The 25,491-nt window shown below is 63.7% G+C and overlaps 1 protein-coding gene across 4 annotated transcripts; it reads left to right on the top strand.

The window, feature by feature from the left end:
* Nucleotides 1-307: 307 nt before the first annotated feature.
* On the top strand, nt 308-23,141 carry TRAF2 (TNF receptor associated factor 2). Of its 4 annotated transcripts, none has more exons than XM_023243084.2 (11): nt 308-384; nt 8,677-8,886; nt 9,726-9,804; nt 10,039-10,137; nt 14,799-14,960; nt 15,953-16,027; nt 17,496-17,570; nt 18,991-19,338; nt 19,823-20,000; nt 21,696-21,844; nt 22,434-23,141. In XM_023243084.2, exons 2-11 carry the CDS (start codon nt 8,699-8,701, stop codon nt 22,650-22,652), a joined length of 1,572 nt encoding a protein of 523 aa, XP_023098852.2. In that variant the 5' UTR covers nt 308-384; nt 8,677-8,698; the 3' UTR covers nt 22,653-23,141. The 4 variants fall into 4 exon arrangements, with proteins under 4 accessions (XP_023098852.2, XP_044899570.1, XP_006939728.2 ...); XM_045043635.1 differs by lacking the exon at nt 308-384 and adding an exon at nt 663-854 and having other exon boundaries at nt 19,829-20,000; XM_006939666.5 differs by lacking the exon at nt 308-384 and adding an exon at nt 688-854.
* Nucleotides 23,142-25,491: the final 2,350 nt, after the last annotated feature.

Here is a 25,491-nt window from a genome sequence, read left to right as displayed (position 1 = left end):
CCTTCGCGCAGGTCGGCCCCGCACCGCACGACGAGGACACGACACCCGGCACCCACCTGCTCTGCTCGGACAGAGCCTGGGCTGGGCTCAACTTAAGTACCCACGCAGCGGCGGCTCTGACCAATCGGCGCCCGCTGCGGCTCCGGCGCGCTCCTGGTTGGGTCCCGTGTCAGTCTGTCAGGGGGGCGGGCCAACGCGGAGGGCGGGGGGAGATAACTGGCCAATCGGAGCCAGCTGCGGCTGGCTGAGCGCTCCTGGTAGGGCCCCGAGTCAGTCAGTCAGGCGGGCTCGGGGGCGGGTCCGCAGCGGCTGCGGCGGCGGCGGCGGCGGCGGCGGCGGCGGCAGCTGGGCGGGCGTGCAGTTCCGGGCGCGCGGCGACCGTTGGTGAGTCCAGCTGGTGGGGTCGGGGTCGCGGTCGGGGTCGCGGTGGGGGTTGGGGTCGGGGGGCGGCGGCGGTGGCCAGGGCGGCGGCGGGCGGCTCCGGGGAGTCAGGGCCCCGGCGGCAGGGTCGCCGCCCCGCGGGCCTGAGGGGATTTTTCGGAGCCGGGCAGCCGGAAACTGAAAGTCGGAGCGGGGCCGGCGCAGGAAAGTTCGCGAACGCCCGCGGGCGTCCACGGCGGCTCCGGCCGGGGGCCGTGGCGCGGGGTCCCCACGCGGTGACATGCGGTCCGCAACGCCCCGGCCCACTGTGCGAGGTCACGGCCGGGGGGCCACGACCCGGGGTCACAGCGTTCCACCCACCAGCCTGGCTGCCTTGAACTTTGGTTGCTGGCCTGTGCGCCGCGTACCCCCTGCCTTGACCCCAGCTGTGGGCTCCCCTGCGCCTACCTGGTGCTCCCTTCTTCCTCCGAGAGGCGAGTTCTCACCTGTTTCAGATCTGGACGAGCTCCCTGAACTTCAGGGTGGTGGGTGGACCTCTGGGGTCACCTTTTCTCACCCTGTTGCGCCCTCGCCCCTGCGACTTGTCCCGGAGGTATCAGTGTCTCCTGCCGCCTGTCTTCCTCACCTGCTCTCTCATTCCCTGCCCTCAGCCCCCCACCTCCGGTGGCTCCGGAGCCTTCACACTTGACCCTTGAACACACAAGGGGGTTGGGGCGCCAACCCCCTCCCTGCGCAGTTGAAAATCTGCGTGTAACGTTTTTTTCTTCCTTTCTTTTTTTTGAAATGGGAACGCTTCCCAAATTTTCGGGTCATCGTGCAGAGGCCACACTAAATGCTGTCCCGTTCCAGTTTTCGGACGTGTGCTGCGGAGTGAGCACGCCTGTGACTCCCGCCTTCACTTAGCTAGCAGCCTGCGGTTGGGCAGAAGCCCTGGCCATCGTGCGAAGAGCCGGCTGCCCCAGACCTCCTTGTGTGTGGTGTGCCGGATTCTGACCGTGCGTGCGTTAGAGAAAGATGGTAAACTCGTAGGGAGGAGAAAGCACGTTTACTGCGACGGGCTGTAAACAGTCTGTGCAGAAGCGGATCCGAGCGGTTCAGACCCACGTTCAAAGATCAGCTGTCACACTAGGGTGCCAGTCACAGACAGCACTGTCGCGTCCTGTGAGTAGAGGTGGGGTGTCCCGTGTGTGGGCAGGAGCCCGGTGAGCGTCCCCGTGATGAAGGTGAGGCCCAGATCCTGGAGTGGGGCCGCTCGGAACTGTCCGTGGAGGAGCCCGGGACAGAGAGAGTGTGTGTGAGAGAGAGTGCACGCCAGCGAGCGAGCGAGGAAGCCAGTGAGTGTGGGGCAGAGCACGGGGTGGGGGGGTTGTGCTGGGCCAGCGCAGCAGCTCTCAGCAGAGGGGGCATCTGGAGGGCAGTGGCGTCTGTCGACTCGGTTGCTGGTTTTAGGTGCAGGTCTCAGTCAACCCGAGATTGTTGCTCGAGTTTTATTTTTCTTTTTTTTCTAAATTTTTTTTTTTTTTCAACGTTTATTTATTTTTGGGACAGAGAGAGACAGAGCATGAACGGGGGAGGGGCAGAGAGAGAGAGGGAGACACAGAATCGGAAACAGGCTCCAGGCTCCGAGCCATCAGCCCAGAGCCTGACGTGGGGCTCGAACTCACGGACCGTGAGATCGTGACCTGGCTGAAGTCGGACGCTCAACCGACTGCGCCACCCAGGCGCCCCTCGAGTTTTATTTTTCTTGAACAGCTTAATTGCAGTGTGATTTACGCACCACGGTATTCGCCAGTGCTTGAATCAAGAAACAAGGGGCGCCTGGGTGGCTCGGTCGGTGAAGCGTCTGACTTCGGTCCAGGTCACGATCTCGCGGTTCGTGGGTTCGAGCCCCGCGTCAGGCTCTGTGCTGACAGCTCAGAGCCTGGAGCCTGCTTCGGATTCTGTGTCTCCTCTGTCTCTGTCTCTCCCCTGCTCACACACTGTCTCTCTCTCTCAAAAATCTTAAAAAAACAAAAATGCTAAGAGTTGATTCGTTTAAAGCCTTTGGAAGCCACAGAGCCCCTCAGTGCTTCTAGAAGTGGCGTCTCCACGCATCTGAGCAGACGCAGATCTCTCCCCTCTCCCCGGACACCTGGTTCTCAGAATGGAGCCCAATCCCCGTGGCCGCAGTCCCCAAAGGCATGCACTGTGACCTCGGGCCTCTGCGCTGGTCCTGTGCCTCCGGTGCCCTGCTGTGTTGTGTCACAGATCTCTGCATCCTGTGGTCCCGTCCTGTTACCTGCCTCAGTGTCCTGGGAGGGGGGACGGCAGGCTGTAAACGCCCGTGCCATGTGATGGAGAGAGCCTTGCTGGCTCCCTCGGAGGGGGCTCCAAGGGGAGGGGGCTTTCAGCCAGGGGTTCTCTCTCTCGAGCGGTTTCTAAACTTCCCAGGGAAATAAATGCGAATGTCACTCGGGGACCATGTTCGTCCTGCAGTATGGGTCATGCTCTGGGTGCCAGAGCACAGGATGTGCCGTACTCGCCGGTCGCTGGAGAACGCGTTTGCTCCGGGAGGATGAAGGCCTCTTCACTTTGTGTTTTGAGGGCCGCATCTGGGTCCCTCTCTGGCGGTGGGCAGTTGCCGGGTGGGTTTCCACGGCGGGACATCACGGACATGCCCAGAGGCCAGGGCGGGAAGGTCCAGAGAGGAAAACCCGGAAGAAATTACCCACACACCCCGCAGACGATGCCCAGAGTGGGGAGCACATCTTCGTCGTGTTCTGGAGTCCAGGCCCGTGGGCGGTGTGCCATTCTCCTTGCACTGGGCCCGCTCCTTCATGGGGATGCGTGAGGACCACTCTCGAGGCCTGGTTCTTGTGTCCACAGGGAGGACGTGTCCCTGTCCCACCACAGGGCCTCACCCCTGCACAGAGGGTGCTGAGCCTGGGAGGAGGGTGCGAGAGGCAGACTCAGCGGAAGCCGTCCGGGGTCTGAGCTGAGATGTGCGAGCTCTGAGTGGGAGCAGCATCGAGGCCGCATCTCCTGCAGGGCCCAGTGGGCAGTGGAGCAGGTGACCTGGTTGTGGTTTAGGGAGGTGAGGACTCAGCGGGTGGGGGGTGGGAGGAGAACAGGGGCATGACTCTGAAGGGACACTTCGTCCCGGTTCCGGGCTCGGCGTGCCCCACTTTGGAATGGTGTGGAGGAAGGGCTGGCTTCCCGGGTACCGGAGTCCGTGGATGAGCGGAAGCCTGGAAAGCCCGGAGGGCGCTCCTGCACCCCGTGCCCAGGCCCGGGTCCCTCCTCCTGCCCTCCCAGTCCCTGCCTCCTGGCGCTTAGCTTTCATTCCAGAGGGACAGGCCCACACGAGGAGGCCAGCACGGTGCAGTGTCGGTGACAGGTGACAGGGAAGGCCTTGCTGAGAACGAGATGCTCGGACGGGCAGGGTGGAGGAAGGGTGGAGGCTGAGGACACAGTGGATGGTGGCCAAGGCCTGACTGCAGCAATGTGGTCAGATTCCAGGGGTCTGTGGAGGGCAGAGCCAATGGATCTGCTGATGCATTGGAGACGGTGGATGAGAGGGAGAGAGAGTGGTCTCTGAGGATTCCACTGGAGCGACCGAAGGGGGGCCCAGCTCTCCAGGGGGCTGCGGACGTGCAGGCACTCACACTCAGAGGTCAGGGAGAGGGGGGGGGAGCGGGGTGGTCAGCTGGGTCAGGTGGAACGAAGGGACAGTCGCTGCATCATGACCGATCACCTTGTCCCTGCCGCGGGCCCTGGTTTTTAGTCAGAGAGACTCAAGATCAACATTTAGGTGGTACGAAGGCTCGCGCGCGCCGGCACCTAGGACCAGAAACACATAGGAGCGCCTGGGTGGCTCAGGTCACAAAATCACTGTTCATGAGTTCGAGCCCCGCGTCGGGCTCTGTCCTGACACCCGGGAGCCTGGAGCCTGCTTCGGATTCTGTGTGTCCCTCTCCCTCTGCCCCTCCCCTGCTCGCACTCTGTCTCTCTCTCTCAAAAGTAAATACTAAACACACACTCACCCACCCGCAACGTCTGCTCATAATGCCTTAGTTTAGAGCGTCGGCGCGTGTGAAGGTGTCCCCGTGCTCTGCACCCAGGCCGGGCCCCGGGCTTGTGAAGGGGCTGCCGCCAGCTCCACCTGCAGCAGAGGAAACGGCAGGGCAGCACACGGTGCCAGAGGCACCGCTCTTTCGGGGCTTCTTCCTGTCAGAACCTGACTTGCGGGTTCTCTGCAATTAAAAACGATTTTTTTACTATTTATTTATTTTTGAAATAGCGTGCGAGTGCGCGCGAGCCCGGGAGGGGCAGAGAGGGGCCAGAGGGTCCGAAGCGGGATCCACGCTGACGACGTAGAGCCCAGTGTGGGGCTCGAACTCACGGACCGTGAGATCATGAGCCGAGCCAAAGTCGGGTGCTTCGCGGACTGAGCCACCCAGGCGCCCTGCTCTACCATTTTTAGTATCGTGAGACAGAGTTATTTTGGATAAACGTGTATGGGTATACGTGATTAGAGATTTACATCTTTTTCTTAATTTTTAGAATTTATTTAAGTAGTTTCTACACCCGGTGTGGGGCTCGAACTCACGACCTCAAGATTGAGTTGCACCTCCTCGACTGAGCCAGCCAGGCTTCCCGAAACTCCATCTTTTTCTTTGGAAGTTGAGGCGCACGTACAGCAAAATATACAGATCCTGAGGGTACAGCTCGGCGCGCGGTCGTCTGCGTACCCGGGCCTCTCCGGCACGTCTGCGTTTCTGTACTCAGCGCTTCTGACGCCAAACGTGGCATTCCTGTGACCTCTCCTTGGGTTCACTGGGTCTAGAGTGGCTCACAGAACTCAGGGAGACACTGATTCCGTGCAGAGCCAGGTGGGAAGATGCACAGGGCAGGTGTGGGGCAGGGCTGCCCGGCCCCCACGCCCTCCGGCGCGCCAGCCTCTCGGCACGGTGACGGGTCACCAGTCCGGGAGCGCTCCGAACCTCCCTGGTCCGGGTGTTACGGGGGCTCCTTCACGAAAGTACGATCGATTGCCTTGTTGGTCGTGGGTGGTTAGGTCAGTCTCCGGCCCCTCTCCTCCCTCACAGGGGGCGGCGTGAAGGGGGCTTATGAGTCACAGAAGATGCTCCCTTGGCCCCGTTGCTCTGGAAATCCCAGGGGTTTTAGGAGCTCTGTGCCAGGAACCGGGAAGGAGAGCAGACGTCTCGTGTGCCACAGGCTCGTGCAGCCAGACGTCATCACTTCCCAGCTTGTGTTGTCGTGGGCTGGTTTGCCTGTTCTCAAACGGCACGTAACTGGAACTATTCTGTAAATGCTGTCTCGTCTCTGATAGAGATGCCCTTTTAACAAAATGTGAATCTGTTGTACGGAAGTTAACTGGAGCTTGTTTTTGGGGAATCAGTTAGTGTGAGATCCGGGGCAGACTGCATGGGAGTCCTCGTTCACACGTTCATTGCCAGTGGAGTTGCTCTGGTTATGAGCAACTTACCCGAGAGAGTCAGTATTTGGGAAATAGGCGGGAAGCTTGAAAGGGCCAGCAGGACGTTGAGGTTCCGGGTTGGGGTGCCCACGAGCCCCGAGTCCTGTTCTCCGGTGGCCACCCCGCCCACCATCCTTCGTGCCTGTGTCGGGGCTGCTGACTGCGCTGGTCGTCTGGGGAGGCCCAGATGGGTGGACGTGTGCAGGCCACCAGGGAGTCAGAAGTCCAGGCGCGGGGATGCGGAAGTTTTCTTCTGTGGTCGGGGCAGGCAGCCCGCCACGGCGGCGGGACTTGATGTATTGATGGCCTTCAAAGCGTTACATTTTGGGGCAGTGCTTTTGAGTCTCTGTGATGTCTTTCGTTGTGGTTTGTAAAAGTTAAAATGCATCATAAACGAGATTTGAACGCAGCGTTTAAGGTCGTGAGCACCGAGAACTCCCCAGGCGTGGCAGGGGCCGCGGCGGGACCCGGGGGCTGGTGCCGTGGCGCTGGGTGGAATCCGTGGGTCCTCCGGGGCCTGTCTCCGCATTTAGGACAGAAATACCGATCCCCGCCGTCCAGCTGTGTCGGGTGGTAGTGACCGCTGACCAGGCTGTGTTCGCGAGGTCATTGAGGCCTGGCCAGAGCTGACAGAGGTCAAGGCCAGAAAGAGACCACCCGCGTGGGTCTTGTACGTCTAATGGGAGCATAAGCTGATGGGCTAGGGCAGTGGGACCTGCCGAAGAAGGTGTGCTCAGTCGGCCAAGAAGCCGGGTCTGGTTTCGAGAAGACGGAATGTCGGTGCCAGAATAAAGCTCTGTCTCACAGACGGTAGGGGAGGCTGCTCAGCGAGGTTTTCAAAAGAAAGCATCACCGTAATCCTCGTACTGTCAGGGGGCCGTTGGTTTCTTACTTTAGTCTCCTCTGCCCCCGTGTAACACGGTCGTGTGCTTACACTCCTTTACTTTTGATGTTGGATTTCAGTTAAGGTAATAAAGACAGAGTAGAGATCTAAAGCGTGGCTCTTTTTTTTTTACCAGTGATTTTTAAAATTTTTTTAGCGTTTATTTTTGAGAGAGAAAGAGTGTGTGTGTGTGTGTGTGTGTGTGTATGTGTGTATGAGTGGGGGAGGGGCAGAGAGAGAGGGAGACCTAGAATCCGAAGCAGGCTTCAGGCTCCGAGCCGTCGGCACAGAGCCCGACACGGGGCTCGAACCCACGAACCGCGAGATCATGACCTGAGCGGAAGTCAGACGCTTAACCGACTGAGCCACCCAGGCGCGCCCCTGCTAACGTAGTTTAGAGCATTGATTTGTACGTCATTGATGGCTCGTGAAATCACCTCGTGAGAGTAAGTGGACTTTCACGAGCCCTTCGCTCTTGGTAGTGCTTCTGTGTAGCACATCCGGACGTGGCCTTGAGAGGCGTGGGCTGAGGGGTCCTCCCTCCTCGGCTGCCCTGGCCTGCACTGTCCGTGTCTACCGAAAGGCTTTAGTAAGTGGCGCCTCGTAGCGCTTCTGTGTGCCGTCGGGCTCGAGAGAGTGAATTCCCCCGCTTGTCAGAGGGACAGATGGATGGGGCAGGGGCCCAGACACGCCCACACGTGCTGAGAGTGTGTGGACCCGTGAGAGGGCGCCGTGGCCTCCTGCCAAGTGGCCTCGGGCACGACACCTCGTATGTCCTGTGGTTGGAGGAGCAAATGCCTGTGTGCTCTGGCACGCGGCCCAAGCGAGGCCTCGCCGACTACAAGTCCAGAAGCCTTGGTTGAAAGTGGCTGTGCCCGGCAGATGGGAGGCAGGGGCACACCATCTGTTGCTGCTTCCTGTGGTGTCACACCAGCTTAGGACAGGGAAGACAGCCCCACGAACGTTGGAAAGAGGTGTCATTTCAGAACATCCTGGTTCGAAAGTTGGCGTGTTCCCCACGCACGTCCATGAGAAGACACGGGGGTATGTTTCCAGGGGCGTTTGGGGAAGAAAGCTCTTTGGAGCGACTGCAAACGGGCCAGGGTGGCTCTGAGGTCAAAGTGCTGTGTGTTCAGGTGGCACCTGGGTACTCGTCCAGCTTGGAGGGTTAGCAGGTACGGTTCCCTCTGGCTTTTTGAGATGCTGGTTGTTGATCTGTGCGTCCCATGCAAGGGGTCAGAACACTGTGGGAGCCTCTCCCCTGTCCAGCTCGTGTGTCCTGGGGGCCTTGGCGAGGCCTGGTGCACAGCAGCGGGCAGCTCTCTAGAGGGGGCACCCTGGTGATGGTGGCCAGGGAGCAGAGCGGTGGTGCCCGGCAGGCTGCGTGCCTGCTGTCAGGGGTGACGTTGGAGAGGCCGACGCGTGGGGTGGCCGCGTCCTGGGGGCTGCCTAGGGCCCGGGCACAGGCAGGTCAGAGTTTCCTGCCCGCCAGGCTGATCTGTAGGAGGTCTGGGGGAGACAGGAAGGCACGAGGATAAGGGCTGCCGATGGCTGTGCAGCCAGAAGGCGGCCTCCCCGGATGCCGGCACTCGCTCTGTCTGCGGGTCAGCGAGCTGGGCCAGGTGACCTTGAGGACGGCCTGTTGGCCTGGGGGCTTTGGAGTGGGCGTGCTGGCGCAGCTGTGCGGCGTGGGCAGAGCGCCACCCTGGCCGAGCCTCGATTTCCGGGTTTGTGGTGGGAGATGGGACTAGATTGTCCGCAGGGCTCCCCGCGGTGCCGAAATCCTGGTTCTCCGATTCTAGACCGCTGTTCGGCTTGGCGACCCCGACCCCTCACCGCCGGGCGAGGGCCATTTTCCGCGGGGGGTTATTCTGCAGTCGAGGCGGCTCTTAGGCCCCTGCGTGACCCTCTCCTGCTCTGTGCTCTTCCTTAGGACGTGGCGGTTCGCGGCTCCCATGGCTGCGGCCAGCGTGACCCCTCCCGGCTCCCTAGACGTGTTGCAGCCCGGCTTCTCAAAGACCCTGCTGGGGACCAAGCCAGAGGACAAGTACCTGTGCTCGGCCTGCAGGAACGTCCTGCGCAGGCCCTTCCAGGCACAGTGCGGCCACCGCTACTGCTCCTACTGCCTGACCAGCATCCTGAGGTACTGGGGGCCGGTGGCGGGTGGCGGGTTTGGCCTCGGGTCGGGCCGTGCTCCCGGCGACACCCCCCGAAGGCAGAGGCGCACTGCAGATAGGAAAGTGAAGTTAGCGACCGAAGAGGAGGAGTCGCGGGTTGCCGGGGCAGCGTGGACACAGGGAGTGAAACGAACACCACGAGAGCCCGTCTGCTGCCACTGCTCCGTGGGTGTCCGTGCGTGTCAGGTGGGCACAAGACAGCTGAAAATCTCACTTGGGCTTCATGTTGCGTGTGCCTTGGAGGCACATGTCCCCAGGAGCTTGTGAAGTCTGGTCTGAGGGCCACTGGCATGCCGAGGGCCGGTGGGTGGGCCCAGGGAGCCAGCACCTCACGCCTGGGCGCCCGGCTGAGCCACCAGAGAGCACTTTTGTTCGCAGCGGGAGGGTCACCGTTAGAGGATTGGAATCCTCTCCCCTGCTTTAAGTATTTTGTTTTTATTTATTTGTTTCCTTCTTAAGGTTTGTTTTTGAGAGACAGCATGAGCAGGGGAGGGGCAGAGAGAGAGAGGGAGACCCAGAATCCGAAGCGGGCTCCAGGCTCCGAGCTGTCAGCGCAGAGCCTGATGCGGGGCTCGAACCCACAGACCGCGAGATTGTGACCTGAGCCAAAGTCGGACACAACCCACTGAGCCACCCAGGCACCCCTAAATGTCTTAAACATTGGACGTCGACGCGTGCTCCTCCCTGATTCCGTCTCAGTCTAGAAAGCGCAGAATGGGGGCGAGGAGTGGCGCTGGGCGGGCGGCCTAGTGCTCTCTGCTCTTTGCAGCGGGTTTGATGGCCGGCCCCTCGCTTCTCCCCCCAGCTCCGGGCCTCAGAACTGTGCCGCCTGTGTTCACGAAGGCATATACGAAGAGGGCATTTCTATTTTGGAAAGCGGTTCGGTAAGTGAAAGTCTTTAAGCAAAAAACGTCAAAACACAGAAAACGTTTTGATGTTTCTTTTAGTGACACCGATGGCCTCATGGCGTTCTGGCAGCTAGGACCCGCCCTCGCTGCCCCGGTGGCCGCTAGAGCTTGGAGCTGCTGCGTCTGCCGCTGGGCCTCGTTCTGGAAGGCTGGCGGCAGGGCAGGCAGGGGGCAGCGGGTGGAGGCCTAACCTAGGAATGCTGTCCTCAGGCGTTCCCGGACAACGCTGCGCGCAGGGAGGTGGAGAGCCTGCCGGCCGTGTGTCCCAGCGACGGCTGCACCTGGAAGGGGACCCTTAAGGAGTATGAGGTAGGGGCCCCCGCCCCGGCTCGGCCTCGAGCCTGGACCCCGTCCCCAAAGCAGCCCGCAGAGCCCTCGGTGAGCCTGCCGGCTGCGAGCCTGGCTGACGTCTGCAGAGGAGGCGGCGGCTGCTGACGACCCGCGTGTGGACCCAGGGGCCTGGGGACTGTGGCCTCAGGTGGGGCTTGCACCTGACCGGGCCCGGTGTCCTCCGCTGTGGAGGGCTGTGGCGGGTGGCAGCGAGGCGGCCGGGTGCGCTAGGACCTTGTGCTGGCTCTGCGGGGCTGAACGTGCAGGAAAGTAGCTTTCTTGCTCGGTGGGATTTTTCCGTGAGTCTTCAGACTAGGGCTTTCTTTTCTCGAGCCGTCTAGACGTTGGACATTGCGGGAGTAGCCACGTTCGATCTGCGGTCACAGAAAGGCATCTGGCCAGTGACAGGGCGGTGGCTGCTGTCCCCATCTTGCCGTGGCCTGTCCCAGCCAGGCAAGGCTAGTGTGCGTGCCTGCGTTGGTACAGCGGGGCCTCTGTGTGACCGGCCCTGCCCGCCCTCGTGCGGCGTCCACGGCTCGCTCGCTCGCTCGGCCGTCCTCTTAACTGGCGCAGCCCACTTGTGCACAAATGGCATGGCGGCCAAGCGTCCGCCAGCTGACGGTGGGACAGACGAGACGTGGTCAGTCCACACCACGGAAGAGGATTCAGCCGTAAAAGGGAGGGAACAAAATGGTGACACGTATGAACAGACCTTGAGGGTACTCCGTTCAGTGGGAGGAGCCCAACTCAGGGGACCGGTCCTGTGGCCATCCACTCCCGTGACAGCCCTGAAACAGCGCAACCTGTCCGCCGCCAGGACAAGAGGTCGGGACTGGCGTGGAGCGGCAGGTGGGGCTCCCAGATGGGCAGCCCCGTAGGCGAGGCCGGAGAGGCTGTGGGTACGGAAGCCTGGCTCTCCTAGGCTCAGGCTCAGGAGCTAGGCCTGCCCCGGGCCCCGGGACAGCCCCGTCGTGGGGTGGGCCCTGGACACTGAGTCGTGACGGTGAGGGAGGGCCCATCGGGTCTGAAACTGGGACCCGGGCTCCCGGCCTGTGTGCCGTCCTTCCCTCGTTCTCTTGACCCACTAGCCTTTTTGGTCTTCGGGCTCTCAGCCGCGTGTTTCCAGGGGAGCGGCTTGGCCGTGCCCAGGGAGGAGCGTCTGGTGGGGAAGGTGAGACGTGCTGTCCATCCAGCAGGCGCCTGGGGCCTCGAGTGGAGCAGCTCTCGGCTCCCTGCACCCTCACTGCTGCCTTCCTGGGAGTGAGACCCAGAGGCTCCCGGCCGTACCCGCACAGCGGGGCGGCCCTGCTCAGCACCACAGGCCTGCAGCCGTTACTGCCCGGGGCTGTCCCGACAGCAGGCCTTGGGGTTTGGGGTCTCTCCCGGGAGGGTGGGAAGCCCGAGCAGGCTCTGGGGGCTGGTGGGCCCAGGAAGTAGGCACAGTGGGCTGTGCTGCCTTCTGCAGGGACCCAGAGACCCCCTGGGGACAGGTGGAATACCTCCCCCCCCCCCCACCTCCCGGTCTGGAAGGCCGGTTTCTGCTGCCTCCAGGCCCGCGGTGTGGGTGGGCGGTGGCTTCGTGGGCCTCCGGCTGAGGGCCAGGGACCGCAGCCAGCCTGTGGGCTCGGCCACGGCCCTGCAGGCATGCAGGCTGGAAAGTCCCTGGCTGGCCCGGAGAGCCCCGGAAAGTCCCTGAGAGGGTGGGTTTGGTCATGTGGGAGGGCGGGCGCTGCTCTGGGACACTGGGCCTGGCCTTTGGTAAACCCTGTCCCTGGCTGTGAACGTCACGGGCCTGGGTGAGATCAAGGCCTCTGTGCACACCGCCCTCCTCTCTGAGCCAGCTCGCTGCCCTTTGCGGGGCTGGGACCAGTGGTGTTGTGAAATGCTGGCGCTGTGGCTGAGCTGTTCGGAGAGTCCCGGTTAGCCTCTGAATATGTTTTTCCTTTGCAATAACGCCTGGTATTTTCTAAGAACCCAATAATTTAAAACTCCAGTTCAAAGATGTCAGTGGGGCGCCTGCCAGGTGCCAAAGGTGCCCGTGTGCACAGCCCCAGGGCCGTTTCTCTGGGGGCGGGTGCAGGAGCCTGCGGCTGGAGGCAGAGGAGGGGCCGGCTGGCAGGGGGGAAGCTCTCCGCTGAAGGCGGGATGGGGGACAGGGGTGACTAGTGGTCACACTTGAAAGCCTGCTTGATGTCCCGCACGTCCCTGTGAATTCAGAGTCAGCACAGCTCTTTTCACCGAGACACTTAGTTTGAATTCTGGTCGAGTAAAGGCTGATTTCTCCAAGGCGTGTGCTTCTCCCTGGGTGGACGTGAAGGCGGTCCCTCTGATCCCTCGAGGGTGGTGGTGCCGAGTGCCTGCTCCACAGAGGCCCTGGGATGATGAACTCAGGCCTCCACCGTCAGCCGGGCCCAGGGGCGGCCGTCAGCAGGGGGCTGCGTGCCCTCAGCCCTCCCGGGGGTGCCCGCTTGCTCTGTGCTTCCCTTGGGGACTCCCATGTTATGTGTTAACACTCCTTTAATGAAATCCAAGCACCTCAGCTGTGGTCGCTGTATCTTTCCCACTCTGAGCCGTGATCATTTCTGAGACTTGTCCTTGGTTCATTTCGAGTGTTTATGGTGTACCTGGTGTGGCTCCGGGCGCTGCCTGTTGTTGGATCGTGGTGGGGTATGTGACATCCACCTGCCAGCGCCCCACGGACCCTGCGGCAAGTGCGGGTGGATGGTGGGGGACCGGGCCGTGTGCCCAGCCGGGAGCCTTCGAGCAGCTGTGGGCAGGCAGCGGAGGAGCCCAGGGGCTGTGGGGGCGCTTCAGGGAGGCCGGGCGCAGGCTGTGAGGACCCGGGCTTTGTGCAGCCGGGCAGTCCACGACGTGTTCTTTGGACAGGCTGGGACCTCACCTGGCAGCATATGGGGTGCTCTGTCGCGCTGCCGCGGGGTCACCAGGGAGGCTGGCTGGGAATGTAGCATCTGGTCTGTATGTGTCCCCGTGGGAAGTCAGAGGGCAGGGGTGCCTGCCCCGGGAGACTGGTGACGTGGGGTCCGCGAGGAGGCGTGGGCGCCACCGGACGTGACATCCAAAGTTTCCACGCCGTGCGGGAAGGACACCGCACGCGTTCCGCCTCCCCGGGGCTCACCCGTGGTCTCTGCCCTGTACACGCTGGGCTTTGGCGCCAACGGCCAGGCCCCTGGCGCGGGACGGAGACACGACCACCCTGTTCCCCAGGGAAGAGCAGGTCGGAGGCTCCCCTGCTCCCCTCAGGTACCCCACAACCGGGATTCTGCAGGGAAACCCCAAAGACCACGCCCCTCGGGCATCGCAGCCCCGAGCTGCCCAGCCTGAACCTCGCTGGAGTGGCCGAGCCTGCTTCTGCTCTAGCTGGTGCAGAACTTTCCTCTCGCAGCCACCTCTGCCTCCCTGCCCAGCAGGCCCCACGTTGTCCCTGACGTGGCCTCGTGTGTCCTACCTACAACTTAGCACCGTGCTGAGAGTAGCCCATCGCAGGGGACACGTCCTGTAGGAGTGGACGCTTACCGGAGGCCCTGGAGGCGGCGGATCCGCGGGGGCGGGGGAGGGGAGGGGAGGGGCCGTGTGTCACAGGACAGAGTCCAGTCTGGGAAGATGAGTAGTTCTGGGGACGGACGCACAACAACGTGAATGTGCTCGATGCCCTTAAAAGCAGTTAAGATGATAAATTTGTGTCGTGCGTGTTTTGACACAATAAAAAGGACGGCAGACAAACCTCGAGGTCTCTCCACCCGGCTCCCCTCTGCTGTTCCCCTTGCTGGGAACTTCGCGCCACGCCCGCAGGGAGTGCCAGGCTGGTCAGGGACCGGCGCCCTGAGGGCACTGCTGCCTCTCCCACCTTCCCCCCACCCACCGGCTTCTCTGCCCCAAGCCCCTCCCACAGCGTCATCCTCCAGCTGAGGTTCAGCGGGTTCCAACCGGTTTCGACTCTCCCCTGCTCGTGGCTCTGTGGCTCTGTGGCTCCAGCCGGGAGACAGCACATCCCGCCCTCCTCACTGCACCTTCCTCCTACGCGCTGGGGGACCCCGGGCCGGGCCCTGCCTCCCTGGGTCGGCACGTGCCCTCCCCGGGCCCACTGCCTGTGGGCTGTCGGCGCGGGCGTGGGATGAGCGGGTGGGCTCCCCGTCCTCTTCTGCTCGGTCTGGCCGCTGTGGTCCGTCCTCCCAGCACATCAGCCCTCGTCGCTCCTGTGCCTCCTGTCCACCGAGAACCTGCCCCACTCCGGGCCTGGCCGCCCTGCACCCAGCAGGCCGGCTTCGTCCCTCCGCCCTCCCGGCCCTCCGCCTCGGCCTGGGCTCCGTGGCCCTTCTCACTCTCTGGCCAGTGATCCCGTTGTCCCTGAATGTCAGTCTGGAGCCTCGACGGGGTGGGATGTCCCTGGGGTGTCACGTGGGTGGGGTGCAGCCAGCTAGCGTGGAGTCCCCCGCCCTCCCCTTTCCGGTCTCACCTGGAACACGGGCGTCGGAGCGGATGAGTGCCCGGTGCTCGCGGCTTCGGGACGGGGCCCGGCGCCTGGCGTCGGAGCCTGAGCGGAGCCTCAGCCGGGACGGCCGGCTGTGTGCGCACCGTGTCCGCCGCGTGCCCTGTTGACGCCGTGCTCCCTTTGTTGCCAGAGCTGCCACGAAGGACACTGCCCGTTCATGCTGACCGAGTGCCCGGCGTGCAGAGGCCTGGTTCGCCTCGGGGAGAAGGAGCGGCACTCGGAACAAGAGTGCCCGGAGAGGAGCCTCAGCTGCAGGCACTGCCGGGCGCCCTGCTGCTGGGCCGACCTGAAGGTGAGGGCGTCCGGCAGGGCTCCCCTCGCTCCTCGAGCCCCAACGCTGAGCCTGCCGGCCCGCCGTCGCGGCCGCTGTGGCGTTTCGCCGCGTCCCACCGGTCCGTCGCTCGCAGCCAGCTGGGTGGAAGGTGCCTGGTAGGAACTCGGGCGGATCTGAAGGCATTGCCGAGTGGTTTTAAAAACCCGTTTTATTTCAGAAAAACTCACGCGGAGGGAGCCGCAGCGCCAGGCCCGGGCCACCCTCCCGGGAGCGTGCCCGTGTCCCCACGCGCCTGGCGCCACGTGGCTCCCCCTGCTTGCTAGGGGGGGTCCCAGGCTTTGTGTCGTGTCTTCTGGAGACTTTGAGAATGTGTTTCTGAGCACGTTTGCCCTTAGACCGCTGCACATGCCACCGTCCCTTCCGGGTCTCAGCGGCGACTCCCCGCCATCCCCGGCTCACTTGGTGCCCGTGTCTCCCGACATCTGATTTGTCGGGATCGGGGTCCAGACGGTCCCCACGCTGCATCTTGATGATGCGTCTGCAAGGTCTCTTTAATTGTGCTCTGCGGGGCTGCTTGTTTTTTTTCTTTTTTTTTTTTGCCGCTGTTCCTTGAAGAAGCTGGGCTGCACGTCTGTCCTTGCTGTGCCCCTCAGACCCCCGTTCTGTAGGCCATCCGGTCCAGAGGCCCGAGTGCGTCCACTCGCGGGGCATCTGGCCGCTCACAGGGCCAGGGTCTCAACGTCCCGCGGCCTTGCTCCTCAGTGGCCTGGTTTCAGTTCGGGTGACCAGCAGCGGTGCTCTGCCGCGGTCGCCGTGGACGGCTTGTCCTCACGTGGCCCCGAGCTGCCAGATGGAGAAGAGGGGGTTCTGCTCTGACCCTCCCAAGTGACACTTGCGAGTGCCTGTGGGAGCTGCCCCGTCGGGTCTCGGGAGCCACGACCCCGGAACGAGGCCACGAGGTGGCAAGGGTGACCTCACGCACGCCCCGGCTCCTGACCGCTGTCTTTCAGGCGCACCACGAAGTCTGCCCCAAGTTCCCCCTGACCTGTGACGGCTGTGGCAAGAAGAAGATCTCCCGCGAGAAAGTAAGTGGTTTCCTGGCGCCTGTGACGACGGGGCGGGGGCGTGCGCGTTGTGCCCCGTGCTCAGTGGTGGCCCGTGGGCCGCTCTTCTGTTACGCTTCCCACGATGGAAGCGACCCGGCCCGGGAGAAGTCGCACACGCCTGAGATCCTGGCCGCCGCTCGGTCTCACCCCTGCGCACACGCTCACCTGCATCCAGGACCCCGCAGGGCCGGGGGCAGGCTCCGAGCTCCCTGTAAAGACAGAACGCGCTGTGGGTTCACACTGACGCTTCCAGTTCGGGTTTTTGCCTGATTCCATGTGACCTCGGCCCTCTTGCCGCGGAGCATCTCGGTGCCGGATCCCCTCGGCCTGGTGGCTTACGTGTGCCGCCCCGGCCTACGGCTGCTTTCACAGTGTCGGTCGTGGACCACGCCGGCGGCCTCGTTTCTGGGACTCACGCGCACGCCTCTGCTCCGGCGGCCCCGGGAGGCCGTCTCGGTGCTGAGCTGCCGTCCGCCTCGGCTTTCTAGTCTGAGATCGCCCTTTACAGACGGAGTGGGCTTCGACTTTTGTAAACCGGTCGTGCGGGTGCCTAGTGGAAACCGGGGAAAGTGTGCTGACTGGCCGAGCGCAGGCCCCGCCCACAGGCACCGTGACAGACCCCCGCGGTGGCGGCAGATAGGGGCTCTCGGGACTCCCAGTTCCCCTCTCTCCCGGCGTGAGCCAGGCTGGGAGCTGTTCGCTCCGGGCTGGCCCTCATCCCTGACCGGGAACATCGGGACTCCCGCCCGCCTCTTGCAACGGGGGGAGACTCCGTGCTCCTTTTCTCTGTGTTTGACGCCCTAAGTGTCAGCGGTGGGTTGGGCCACGGTCCCCTGTCCTTTTTCTTAGTTTAACGTTTCATTTGTTTTTATCTGGCATTCGTAGCTCTGACGGTCCCTCTCTTCCACGGCCCTGGCAGATGGAGGCAGAGGGACCGCTCGCCCTTGCCCGCTTACGAGTGCCCCCCTCCGCCCTGGTCTTTGCTGGCGGAACGTGCCGCCCGTGTCAGTGCCCGGCGTGTGCACGGCCGGGCTCTCTGGGTTCCGCGCCTGTCGGCGTCGGCGTTGTCGTGTGCCAGCACCGCGCTGGTCCGTCGTGGGCGTCTGACTCCCGGTCAGGCCGGCCCCTCCTCGCTCCCAAGGGCCCGGGGGCCCTCGACACAACGTGTCCTACGAGCTGTGGTGGAGAGACTGGGGTGCAGAGGCCCGAGCACGGGGCTGGGCGTCTGCGCGTGTTCTGAAGCCCTTGGCCTGCACCCACCTCCCTTCGTTGACACGCACAGGCCACGTGGCCATGTGTGCGTGCGCGTGTACGTGCACACCTGTGGTGGGTTGTGGGCCGTGTTCAGCCTGAGACCGCAGGGGCCGGGCCGGTGGGGGTGGGGTCCGGGGAGGGCGCGGTGGCAGGGAGGAGAGAGTAAGGGCACCGACGGCGTCCGTCCTCCCAGTTCCAGGACCACGTCCGGGCATGTGGCAGATGCCGAGTCCCGTGCAGGTTCCGTGCTGTCGGCTGCCCCGAGATGGTGAGTCCCGTGGGCCCTGGGTCCGTCCGCTGGGGGCTGGGCGGGTGCCCGTCGATCCTCGTGAGTGGGCGGAGCCTGCAGAAGCGTGCCGCGTGCCCTCTCCCCGAATGCCGGATCTGCCGAGCCTTCGGACTGGCCTCCTGGTTTCCCTCCCGTTTCTGCTGCCTTGTCCACCTGCTTGGTCGTCAGGTGTCCCAGCCTCAGTCAGGGCTCGCGTCCCTCTGCTGAAAATGCCCAGGGCCTTGTACCTCCCTGGTGTCTGGTGGGCGTTTCTGGCCTCGGCCGCACACTGTGACACGTGCCCCCCCCCCACCCCGCCCTGTTTTTCTGCCTTCCCAAAAAGAGCACCTCGTGTCACCGGCCTCACATCCAGGGCAGCCAGAGATCCGTGCTGCCTGCACACAGGTCCTGGACCCACCTGCCTCCCCTACTTCCGTGGCCTGTGTGGCCCTGGCTGCCTCTGACGTTGTCTCTGCACCAGTCACTGGCTTGGCCGTCCTTGGGCACACTGACCCGTTCCCGCCTCAGGACCTTGACCTGTCAGCTTCCGTGCAGCTCCCTCAGGCCTGGGCGGTTCTCCGTCCACTTGGCCTCTACCGTTTTCCCTGACCGTCTGTCCCCCAAGGGGCTCTCTGAGGGCCTGGGGAACGGCTGGTGCTCTGTTCCTCAGAAACTTCCAGGGGTGGTAGCCCCGGCTGTGCTGTCACCTGGTGCCTTGACACCCGGTGTCTGGTGTCCCCTCCCACCGTTGCTCACTGTTTGGTGACGTGGTGGCAGTCCGTTCCCACGCAGGCCCTGGGCCCCCCGTCCTGGGCACCGCCCGAGGCCAGGCCTGGCCCCGGGTGCCGCAGCCACCGTCCTTCCAGCGGCCAGAGCCCACCGCGACCTGAGTGCGATTGCCGCTGAGGGCGCGTGTCGTCTTGAGCCCGTTGGCCTCATCCTGACCTGAGGCCTCACACACGCCCCTCCAGATTGGCAGGGGCGTCCCGTCAGAGCCCCGCTGGGGAGCTGCGCCCTGGGCGCTGTGCTGTGCCTCACGGGGCCTCTGTTCTTTCCTTCGTTTGGTGTTTCGGGAGCATTTTAACTTTTTTAAATCTGTCGTGAAGTCTCAGGAGAAATTGGCTGCCGGGTCAGAACCGTACAATAAAGAGGATTTGAAGAAGCTTCGCTTTACTGGTCCCCCCCACCCTCCACCCCGGGCAGTTTTAAACCGTGTCTTCTTTCCTGTTGCTTCACATAAAAGCAGACAAGTCACCAGGAAGGTTTGGATTTTGGAAAGACAGTGATACCAGCGACAGGTGACGTGCCGGCAAGTGAATGACGCGGAGGTGTCGCCGCACCTTGCGGCACGTCCGTGGGGCTCTGGCTCCGAGCCGAGTGCCGGTGCGGCGCCGTGAGCCTCCCCGTCTTCCCTCTGCAGGTGGAGAGTGAGAAGCAGCAGCAGCACGAGGCCCAGTGGCTCCGGGAGCACCTGGCCATGCTGCTGGGCGGCCTCCTGGAGGCCAGGCACCCGTCGGGGGCCGATGGCCGCTTCCTGGGCCAAGGCGAGGTCGGGGGCTGGGAGGCCGGCACGCTGCACCCCGAGGCCGAGCTCCCCAAGGCCGCGGAGCTCCGGCAGCGGTGTGAGGCCCTGGAGAGGAAGACGGCCACCTTCGAGAACATCGTCTGCGTCCTGAACCGGGAGGTGGAGAGGGTGGCCATGACCGCCGAGGCCTGTGGCCGGCAGCACCGACTGGACCAGGACAGGATCGAGGCCCTGAGTAACAAGGTCTGGGCCCGGGGCCCCCAGGGCTAGTCTGGGCGGGCCTCAGGGCATCACGGGGCCTCGGAGCTGGGATTTCAGGGATGGCACCTTGAGTTCCAGCGTGACGCTGCTCCTGCTTCTCCGCTTCTGTGTCTGAGCCGGAGTCTCTCTCGGAGCCGTGTGCACCGATGGGCCTGACGTGGGGGTGCTGGAGGCCTCTGGGAGGTGGCCCCTTCTCTCGGGCCTGTGGGTTCCACAAGCGCGTTTCCTGACACCGAGCTCTCAAGTCTCGGGCGCAGGTGGGGTCGGGGGTGTTGTGGGGACGGAGCTCCCCTACGAGCTGAGCCCAGTCAAGCCCCGGGCACTGGGAGAAGCCGTCCCGCTCGAAGTCGGTGGAAAGGTGGGCGTGGGGACACTTCCCTAAGCGCCGTCCTGCGAAATGCAAGGTGGCCTCTGAGGCCCGCAGCCCCTCCCGCCGGCACCCTCACGGGGCCCCCTGCGCCCCCAGGTGCAGCAGCTGGAGAGGAGCATCGGCCTGAAGGACCTGGCCATGGCCGAGCTGGAGCAGAAGGTCCACGAGATGGAGGCGTCCACCTTCGACGGCGTGTTTATCTGGAAGATCTCGGATTTCGCCAGGAAGCGCCAGGAAGCTGTGGCTGGCCGCACGCCCGCCATCTTCTCTCCAGGTGCCGTTCTGGAAACTGTCCTCAGAGCTGCTGGTGTCCGAGCTACTCGCGCACCCTCGGGCTGGAGGCCCCTGCCGTGCCGGCAGCGCCTCCGCGGGAGGACGCGGGGTGGGCGGGTGGCCGCCTGGGCCGGGACTCCCCTCGCGCACGGAACTTCGGGCGGGTACTCGCAGGGGTGTTCCCTGGAAGGCACCGCTGGGGAGAAGGCGGCGCTCGTCCACGCGGCGGGCTCCCTTGCTCTGCCAGGGCCACGTGCGGCCCACGGCCCTTCCTGACGAACCCGGCCCCCCACCCCACGGGCGCCCTTTACCGTTTACTTCGGTGAAGTTGCTGCCGTGGTTATGTGTTCGGAGCCCGGGCGAGCGGGGGCAGGGGCGGGGCGCCTCTCCTGCTGGCGGGTACAGGGCCGCAGGCAGGCCCGCCCGTGACCGCGCCGTCCCCTGTGTGGAACCGGACGCTCACGCTCTGTCTTCCTGGCTGGGACAGGCGACTGCCGCGTGGGGAGCGGCGTGTTCGGGAGGCCGGCCCCTCTGCACTGGATGCGAGCAGGCAGCTCCTTTTGCTAGCGCGTTTCCTCGGGAGTGGGAGCATGCCTACCGATCAGCTTTCCTCCGGGTCCAGCTCTGGCGGAACCTGATAGAGAACTGAGCGTGAGCTCCAGCTGGGGTGGCCCCGTGACACGCCCCCGGGAGACGCTCGTCTGTGCTCAGGCGGAGCTGCACAGCCGGAGCGGGCTGGTGTCCGGGGAGCCGAGGGAGGGTGGTTTCCGGGGCCACGGGCAGGAAGGCCGTGAGGGCCGCTCCTGGGGGTGCCCGGCCTCGTGCCGTGTCTGGGCTCTTGCGTGTCTCTGGGCGCCATGCTGGATATTGGGAATGTCGCCTCTGGCTTGTCCCAGGGTCTCCCCCACTGTGCCCTTTCCAGGCCCCGGCTCAGGTCTGACCACGGCCTTTTGACCAGAGCCAAGCACCCCCCCCTGCCCGAACTTCACGGCTGGTTCTGTTTTGGGGTTACATTTAGGGTTTTTAGAAATGCTGTTTTTTATTTTTTTTTATTTTTTTTATTTTTATTTTTTTATTTTTTTTTAAACATTTTTTTTTCAACGTTTTTATTTATTTTTGGGACAGAGAGAGACAGAGCATGAACGGGGGAGGGGCAGAGAGAGAGGGAGACGCAGAATCGGAAACAGGCTCCAGGCTCTGAGCCATCAGCCCAGAGCCCGACGCGGGGCTCGAACTCACGGACCGCGAGATCGTGACCTGAGTGAAGTCGGACGCTTAACCGACTGCGCCACCCAGGCGCCCCAGAAATGCTGTTTTTTAATGTTTACTTTTGAGAGCAGGTGTGAGTGGGGGAAGACAGAGTCGGGAGGGCGGACAGAGGCTCTGGAGCGGGCTCTGTGCTGAGAGCAGCGAGTCTGATGCGGGGCTCAGATCTGTGCACGAAGTGTGAGATCATGACCTGAGCTGAAATTAAGACTTGGACGCTCGACCAGCTGAGCCACCCAGGCGCCCCTAAAAACACTTCTTCTAATCACCTATTTTTCTTTTGGGCGTTTGTTCTCGCTAGGAACTAACTGCGTCCTTAGAGGAGAAGTACGTGCCCCAACCTGGGTGTTGTCCCTGCGTTTCTGTTCCTTGCGGGGAGCACGAGCCCTCGGCCTGGCTTCACTGACGCTCCCTCCTGTCCCCCCTGCAGCCTTCTATACGAGCAGGTACGGCTACAAGATGTGTCTGCGCATCTACCTGAACGGAGATGGCACCGGGCGCGGGACGCACCTGTCTCTCTTCTTTGTGGTGATGAAGGGCCCCAACGACGCCCTCCTGCGGTGGCCCTTCAACCAAAAGGTACGCGAGGCCGTCCAGCGGCTGCTCTGGGGACCCCAGTGGGCGGCAGGCTGTCAGGATGGGCCCTCGGGCTCCTGGGCCCAGGGCCTCCACGTGGCTCTGTCGCTGCAGTGGAGCTGGGACGACACCCAGTCGGCCCCGGGGCTTCCGGCCACTTAGGGCCAGCGGTTGCAGATGCCGTCTCGGGGCTGGTTTCAGAGGAAGGGCCGCGGCTGGAGGCCGGACCTGAGGCTCTTGTGTCATAGTTGGGCTGAGGGATTGGAGGTGCCGATGCCGTTGTCCTTCCCCTTCGCCGTGCCGGGCCAGCCCCGTGGTCTTCCTGGTGGAGGCAGCGCATCTGAAAAGTGCTGTTCCTCGGGGAGGGCGGCAGGTATTCTGTGAGCCCTCTGGTAAGGAAACGTTTGCCACGTGAACATAAGAAAAGGCACCACGATGCGGCTCCACGTAGCCCGAACTGTAGCCTTGGATCCCAGGGGTTGGTCCCAGAAAGTGCCGGGGCGCGGATCACCCAGGTGGGGTTGACAGCCGGTAGCCGTGGAGCGGGGGGCCGTGACTCAGCGTTGTCCCTCCGCGGGGCGCTCTCCCCCAGGTGACCTTAATGCTGCTTGACCAGAACAACCGGGAGCATGTGATCGACGCCTTTAGACCCGACGTGACCTCGTCCTCCTTCCAGAGGCCAGTCAGTGACATGAACATCGCGAGCGGCTGCCCCCTCTTCTGCCCCGTTTCCAAGATGGAGGCCAAGAATTCCTACGTGCGCGATGACGCCATCTTCATCAAGGCCATTGTGGACCTGACGGGGCTCTAGCCGCCTCCCCCCAGGGTCAGGGGTCAGGAGCAGCTGGGCCCGGCGGCTCGGTGAGGAGCCACCACGCTGGGCCTGAGCCTCGCTGCGGGTGGGCGCCTGCCGCCTTCGTGGCCCGCCGGGACGGGGCCGCCTCCTGGGAGAGGCCGCTCAGCCCGGGCTGCGTGGGGTGGGCTGCAGGCCCGTCGGTCCCTCCGAGGGCTGTCCGTGTAGGTGCTCGGGGCGGAGTGAGCGGAGCGGGCAAGGTGGGCCGGCACCTCGTCCTGCCCTTTGGCCCCCGGAGAGAAGGGACGCGCTCAGGCCTGGCCGCTGCTCTGAGGAGAGGTCCTGCTGTGCAGGCCAGCGGGCAGGGAGGGCGCTCTGTGTCCTCGGGGCCTCCCGTCAGCCGCCCCCGGGGCAAGCGTGGGGTGCACGTTGGGCCCTGCTGTGAGACGTGGTGCGGTAGCTGCCCCGTCGGGCTGTGGAGGAGTCGTTATTAAACTGTTAAATCTCTGTGGTGAGTGGTATCCGTTTGCCTCTGGCCTCGGTGGCATTGACCCTCACAGGGGCCTCCTGGCTCTCTGCCGTCCCTCGGTCCCTTCCCTACAAGTGCCCTGTCCCTTCCTGCGTCACCAAGTCCCTGAGCAGTTACGTGGGTTCCCTGACGCTCCATGCTTGTTCCTGCAGGCCTTGCGGAAGCCAGCCGTTCTCCTTTCTGGAATCTTCTTTGCTCCCCGGGGGCTGCCTTGAGAGCAGGTCCACATGTGGCCCCACCCCTCCCCTCCCCTCCCCTCCCCTCCCCGCAGGGACCTCTGGCCGTGGAAGAATGGCCAGTAGCTTTTGCATTTGGGGATCCGACAAGCTGTGTTGCCTCCCCGGAACCGGGCCTCCTCCAGAACCAGGTGTTTCCTCCAGTCGGCAGCCAGTGGTGCCAGCCCCCAACCGCAGACCCGAATCTCAGTTCGAGCGGGGGCCTCGGCCCCACGGGGTGCAGCGCTGGGGCAGACTCGGGGTCCTGGCCGCCGGCTGGGTGCACCCGGGTGGTTCCAGAGGGCCAGGCTGGGGGCCGCCCCGGGGCCCTCTGTAGAGAACACGTGACGTGTCGGACTCCCCCTGACGTCCCTGAGAAGTGACGAGACACGAGCGCCAAGAGGAAAGAAAGCGGCCCCTGCTGCCACCTCCGACGACACAGAAGTGCACACGTCCCGCGTCGAGCGCGATGGTGTCGAAACGTGGCGGGGAAGCTGACGTCCTCCGAGGCCCTTCCCGCTGAGCTCTCCGGAGCGGCGTCCTCACGAGTTTGTGTCTTTTGTTTTCTCACAACCGAGACCGCAGCGCCGTCTTCGCCGTGTGAGCCCCCCGCTTGCTCCCGCCGCCCCCAAGCTCCCCGGCAGGCCGCCCGCGTCCACGGCCCGACCCCCCCCCCCCCCCCCCGGTGCCGGGCTCCCCGAGGTGCACAGGCTGTCGTGGGCGAGAGGCCTGTGGGCCGCGGGCCGCGCCTACTCTGCTCCTGCAGAACGCAGAGCATCGCCTGCCCTTGTCCACTTGTCCACTGGGCTGTCGGTCTCATTTTGCTGCCAGTTGGCGAGAGTGCCCGATGCTCCTGGAGGCCGGTCGTTAACCGTGTCAGGAGCGTGTTTGCGACGGGAACCTAAGGTGTAGAATTTCCTTGGTGAACCGTGCTTCTGACCAGCTTATTCAAGAAGTCCTGTCTTCCCAAGGAAACGTTCGGGTATTTTTTCCGATGGTTTTTAAAGCTTCGTCTTCGACACGTTGGGCTTTACTCGGGAATTTGTTTATGGGGTGCGTACATACGTTTCATTTTCTGTTAGGCCGGCTGGGTTCGATCAAGTGCATTAGTGAGTTTCCTTCCTTTTCCTCAAACCAGAACTGTAAGGCGAGAGGATTGGAAAGGTCTTTGCCCACAGGGACAGGGTGAGGGAGAAGTGAATGGCAGAAGGAAGGTGTGACCTTGTTTTGGAAGGGGGAGGGCGGGTTGGGGGGTGGCCAGCGAGCAGACCAGGGCCCTGCCAGGGTGCCGGCCTGCGGCCGCCTGCTGGTCCTCCCTTCCCTCCAGGGCAGCTCGGTCCCTGCGACCTCGCCCAGACCTCACCCACCCACCGGGGGCCCCGGGCTGTGGGTCTGGAGAGCTTGCTGGACGAGCTCCGGACCAGGAGCGGGGCGCAGGGTGGGGCTCCGGGAGGAGCGGGTACGAGTCTTTGCCGGACCGAGGGCGCCATCCCCTCTCCCTTGCAGGGTGCTGCTGCTGTGGGGACACGCTCCTGCGGGGAGACCGGGGTCCCCCGGAGACAGCACGTGCTCTAGAGAGACACCGTGAGAGGCCTGGCCCCACCCCTTGTCCCGTAGCAGCCTTCCACGCCTGCTGTTGGGGCAGCCCCGTCCCCTGCCCTGCCGCTGGCAGGCAGGCGGTTTTCTGTCTCTGCGGACCGCCCGTTCTGGACGCGCACCCGCTCGCGGCTGTGCACACGGCCTTCGGCCCTCGCGTTGGGCTTGCTTGCGTGTGAAGTTGGCCAGGTTCCGCGGCAGGCATCGGGACTTCTTTTCTTCTGAGGCCGAAAGAGACTCCACGTACGGACAGACCACGTTTCATTGACGTGTCCGTTGACGGACCTCAGGCTGTCCCCACGTCGGCCGTCTTGAGCCACGCTGCCGTGGGCGTCGTGTGCGGTTTGCGTGTGGACGCGGCCCGCCGGCGGAAATGGAGGGCTGCATGTTGAACTGCCCGGTGGCCCGACATTCCTCGTGGCATACTTTCCACGTAACGCCTTCGTTTCGCCTCCTGCTCCTCCCACGGTCTCTAGAATTTCGGACCCTTACTAGTTTTTAATACAAAAAGTATTTA

This window comes from Felis catus, chromosome D4, assembly GCF_018350175.1.
Source record: "Felis catus isolate Fca126 chromosome D4, F.catus_Fca126_mat1.0, whole genome shotgun sequence".
Taxonomy (NCBI): Eukaryota; Metazoa; Chordata; class Mammalia; order Carnivora; family Felidae; genus Felis; species Felis catus.
The sequence above is the reverse complement of the archived record's forward strand: the minus strand, read 5'-3'. Positions and strand labels throughout refer to the sequence as shown.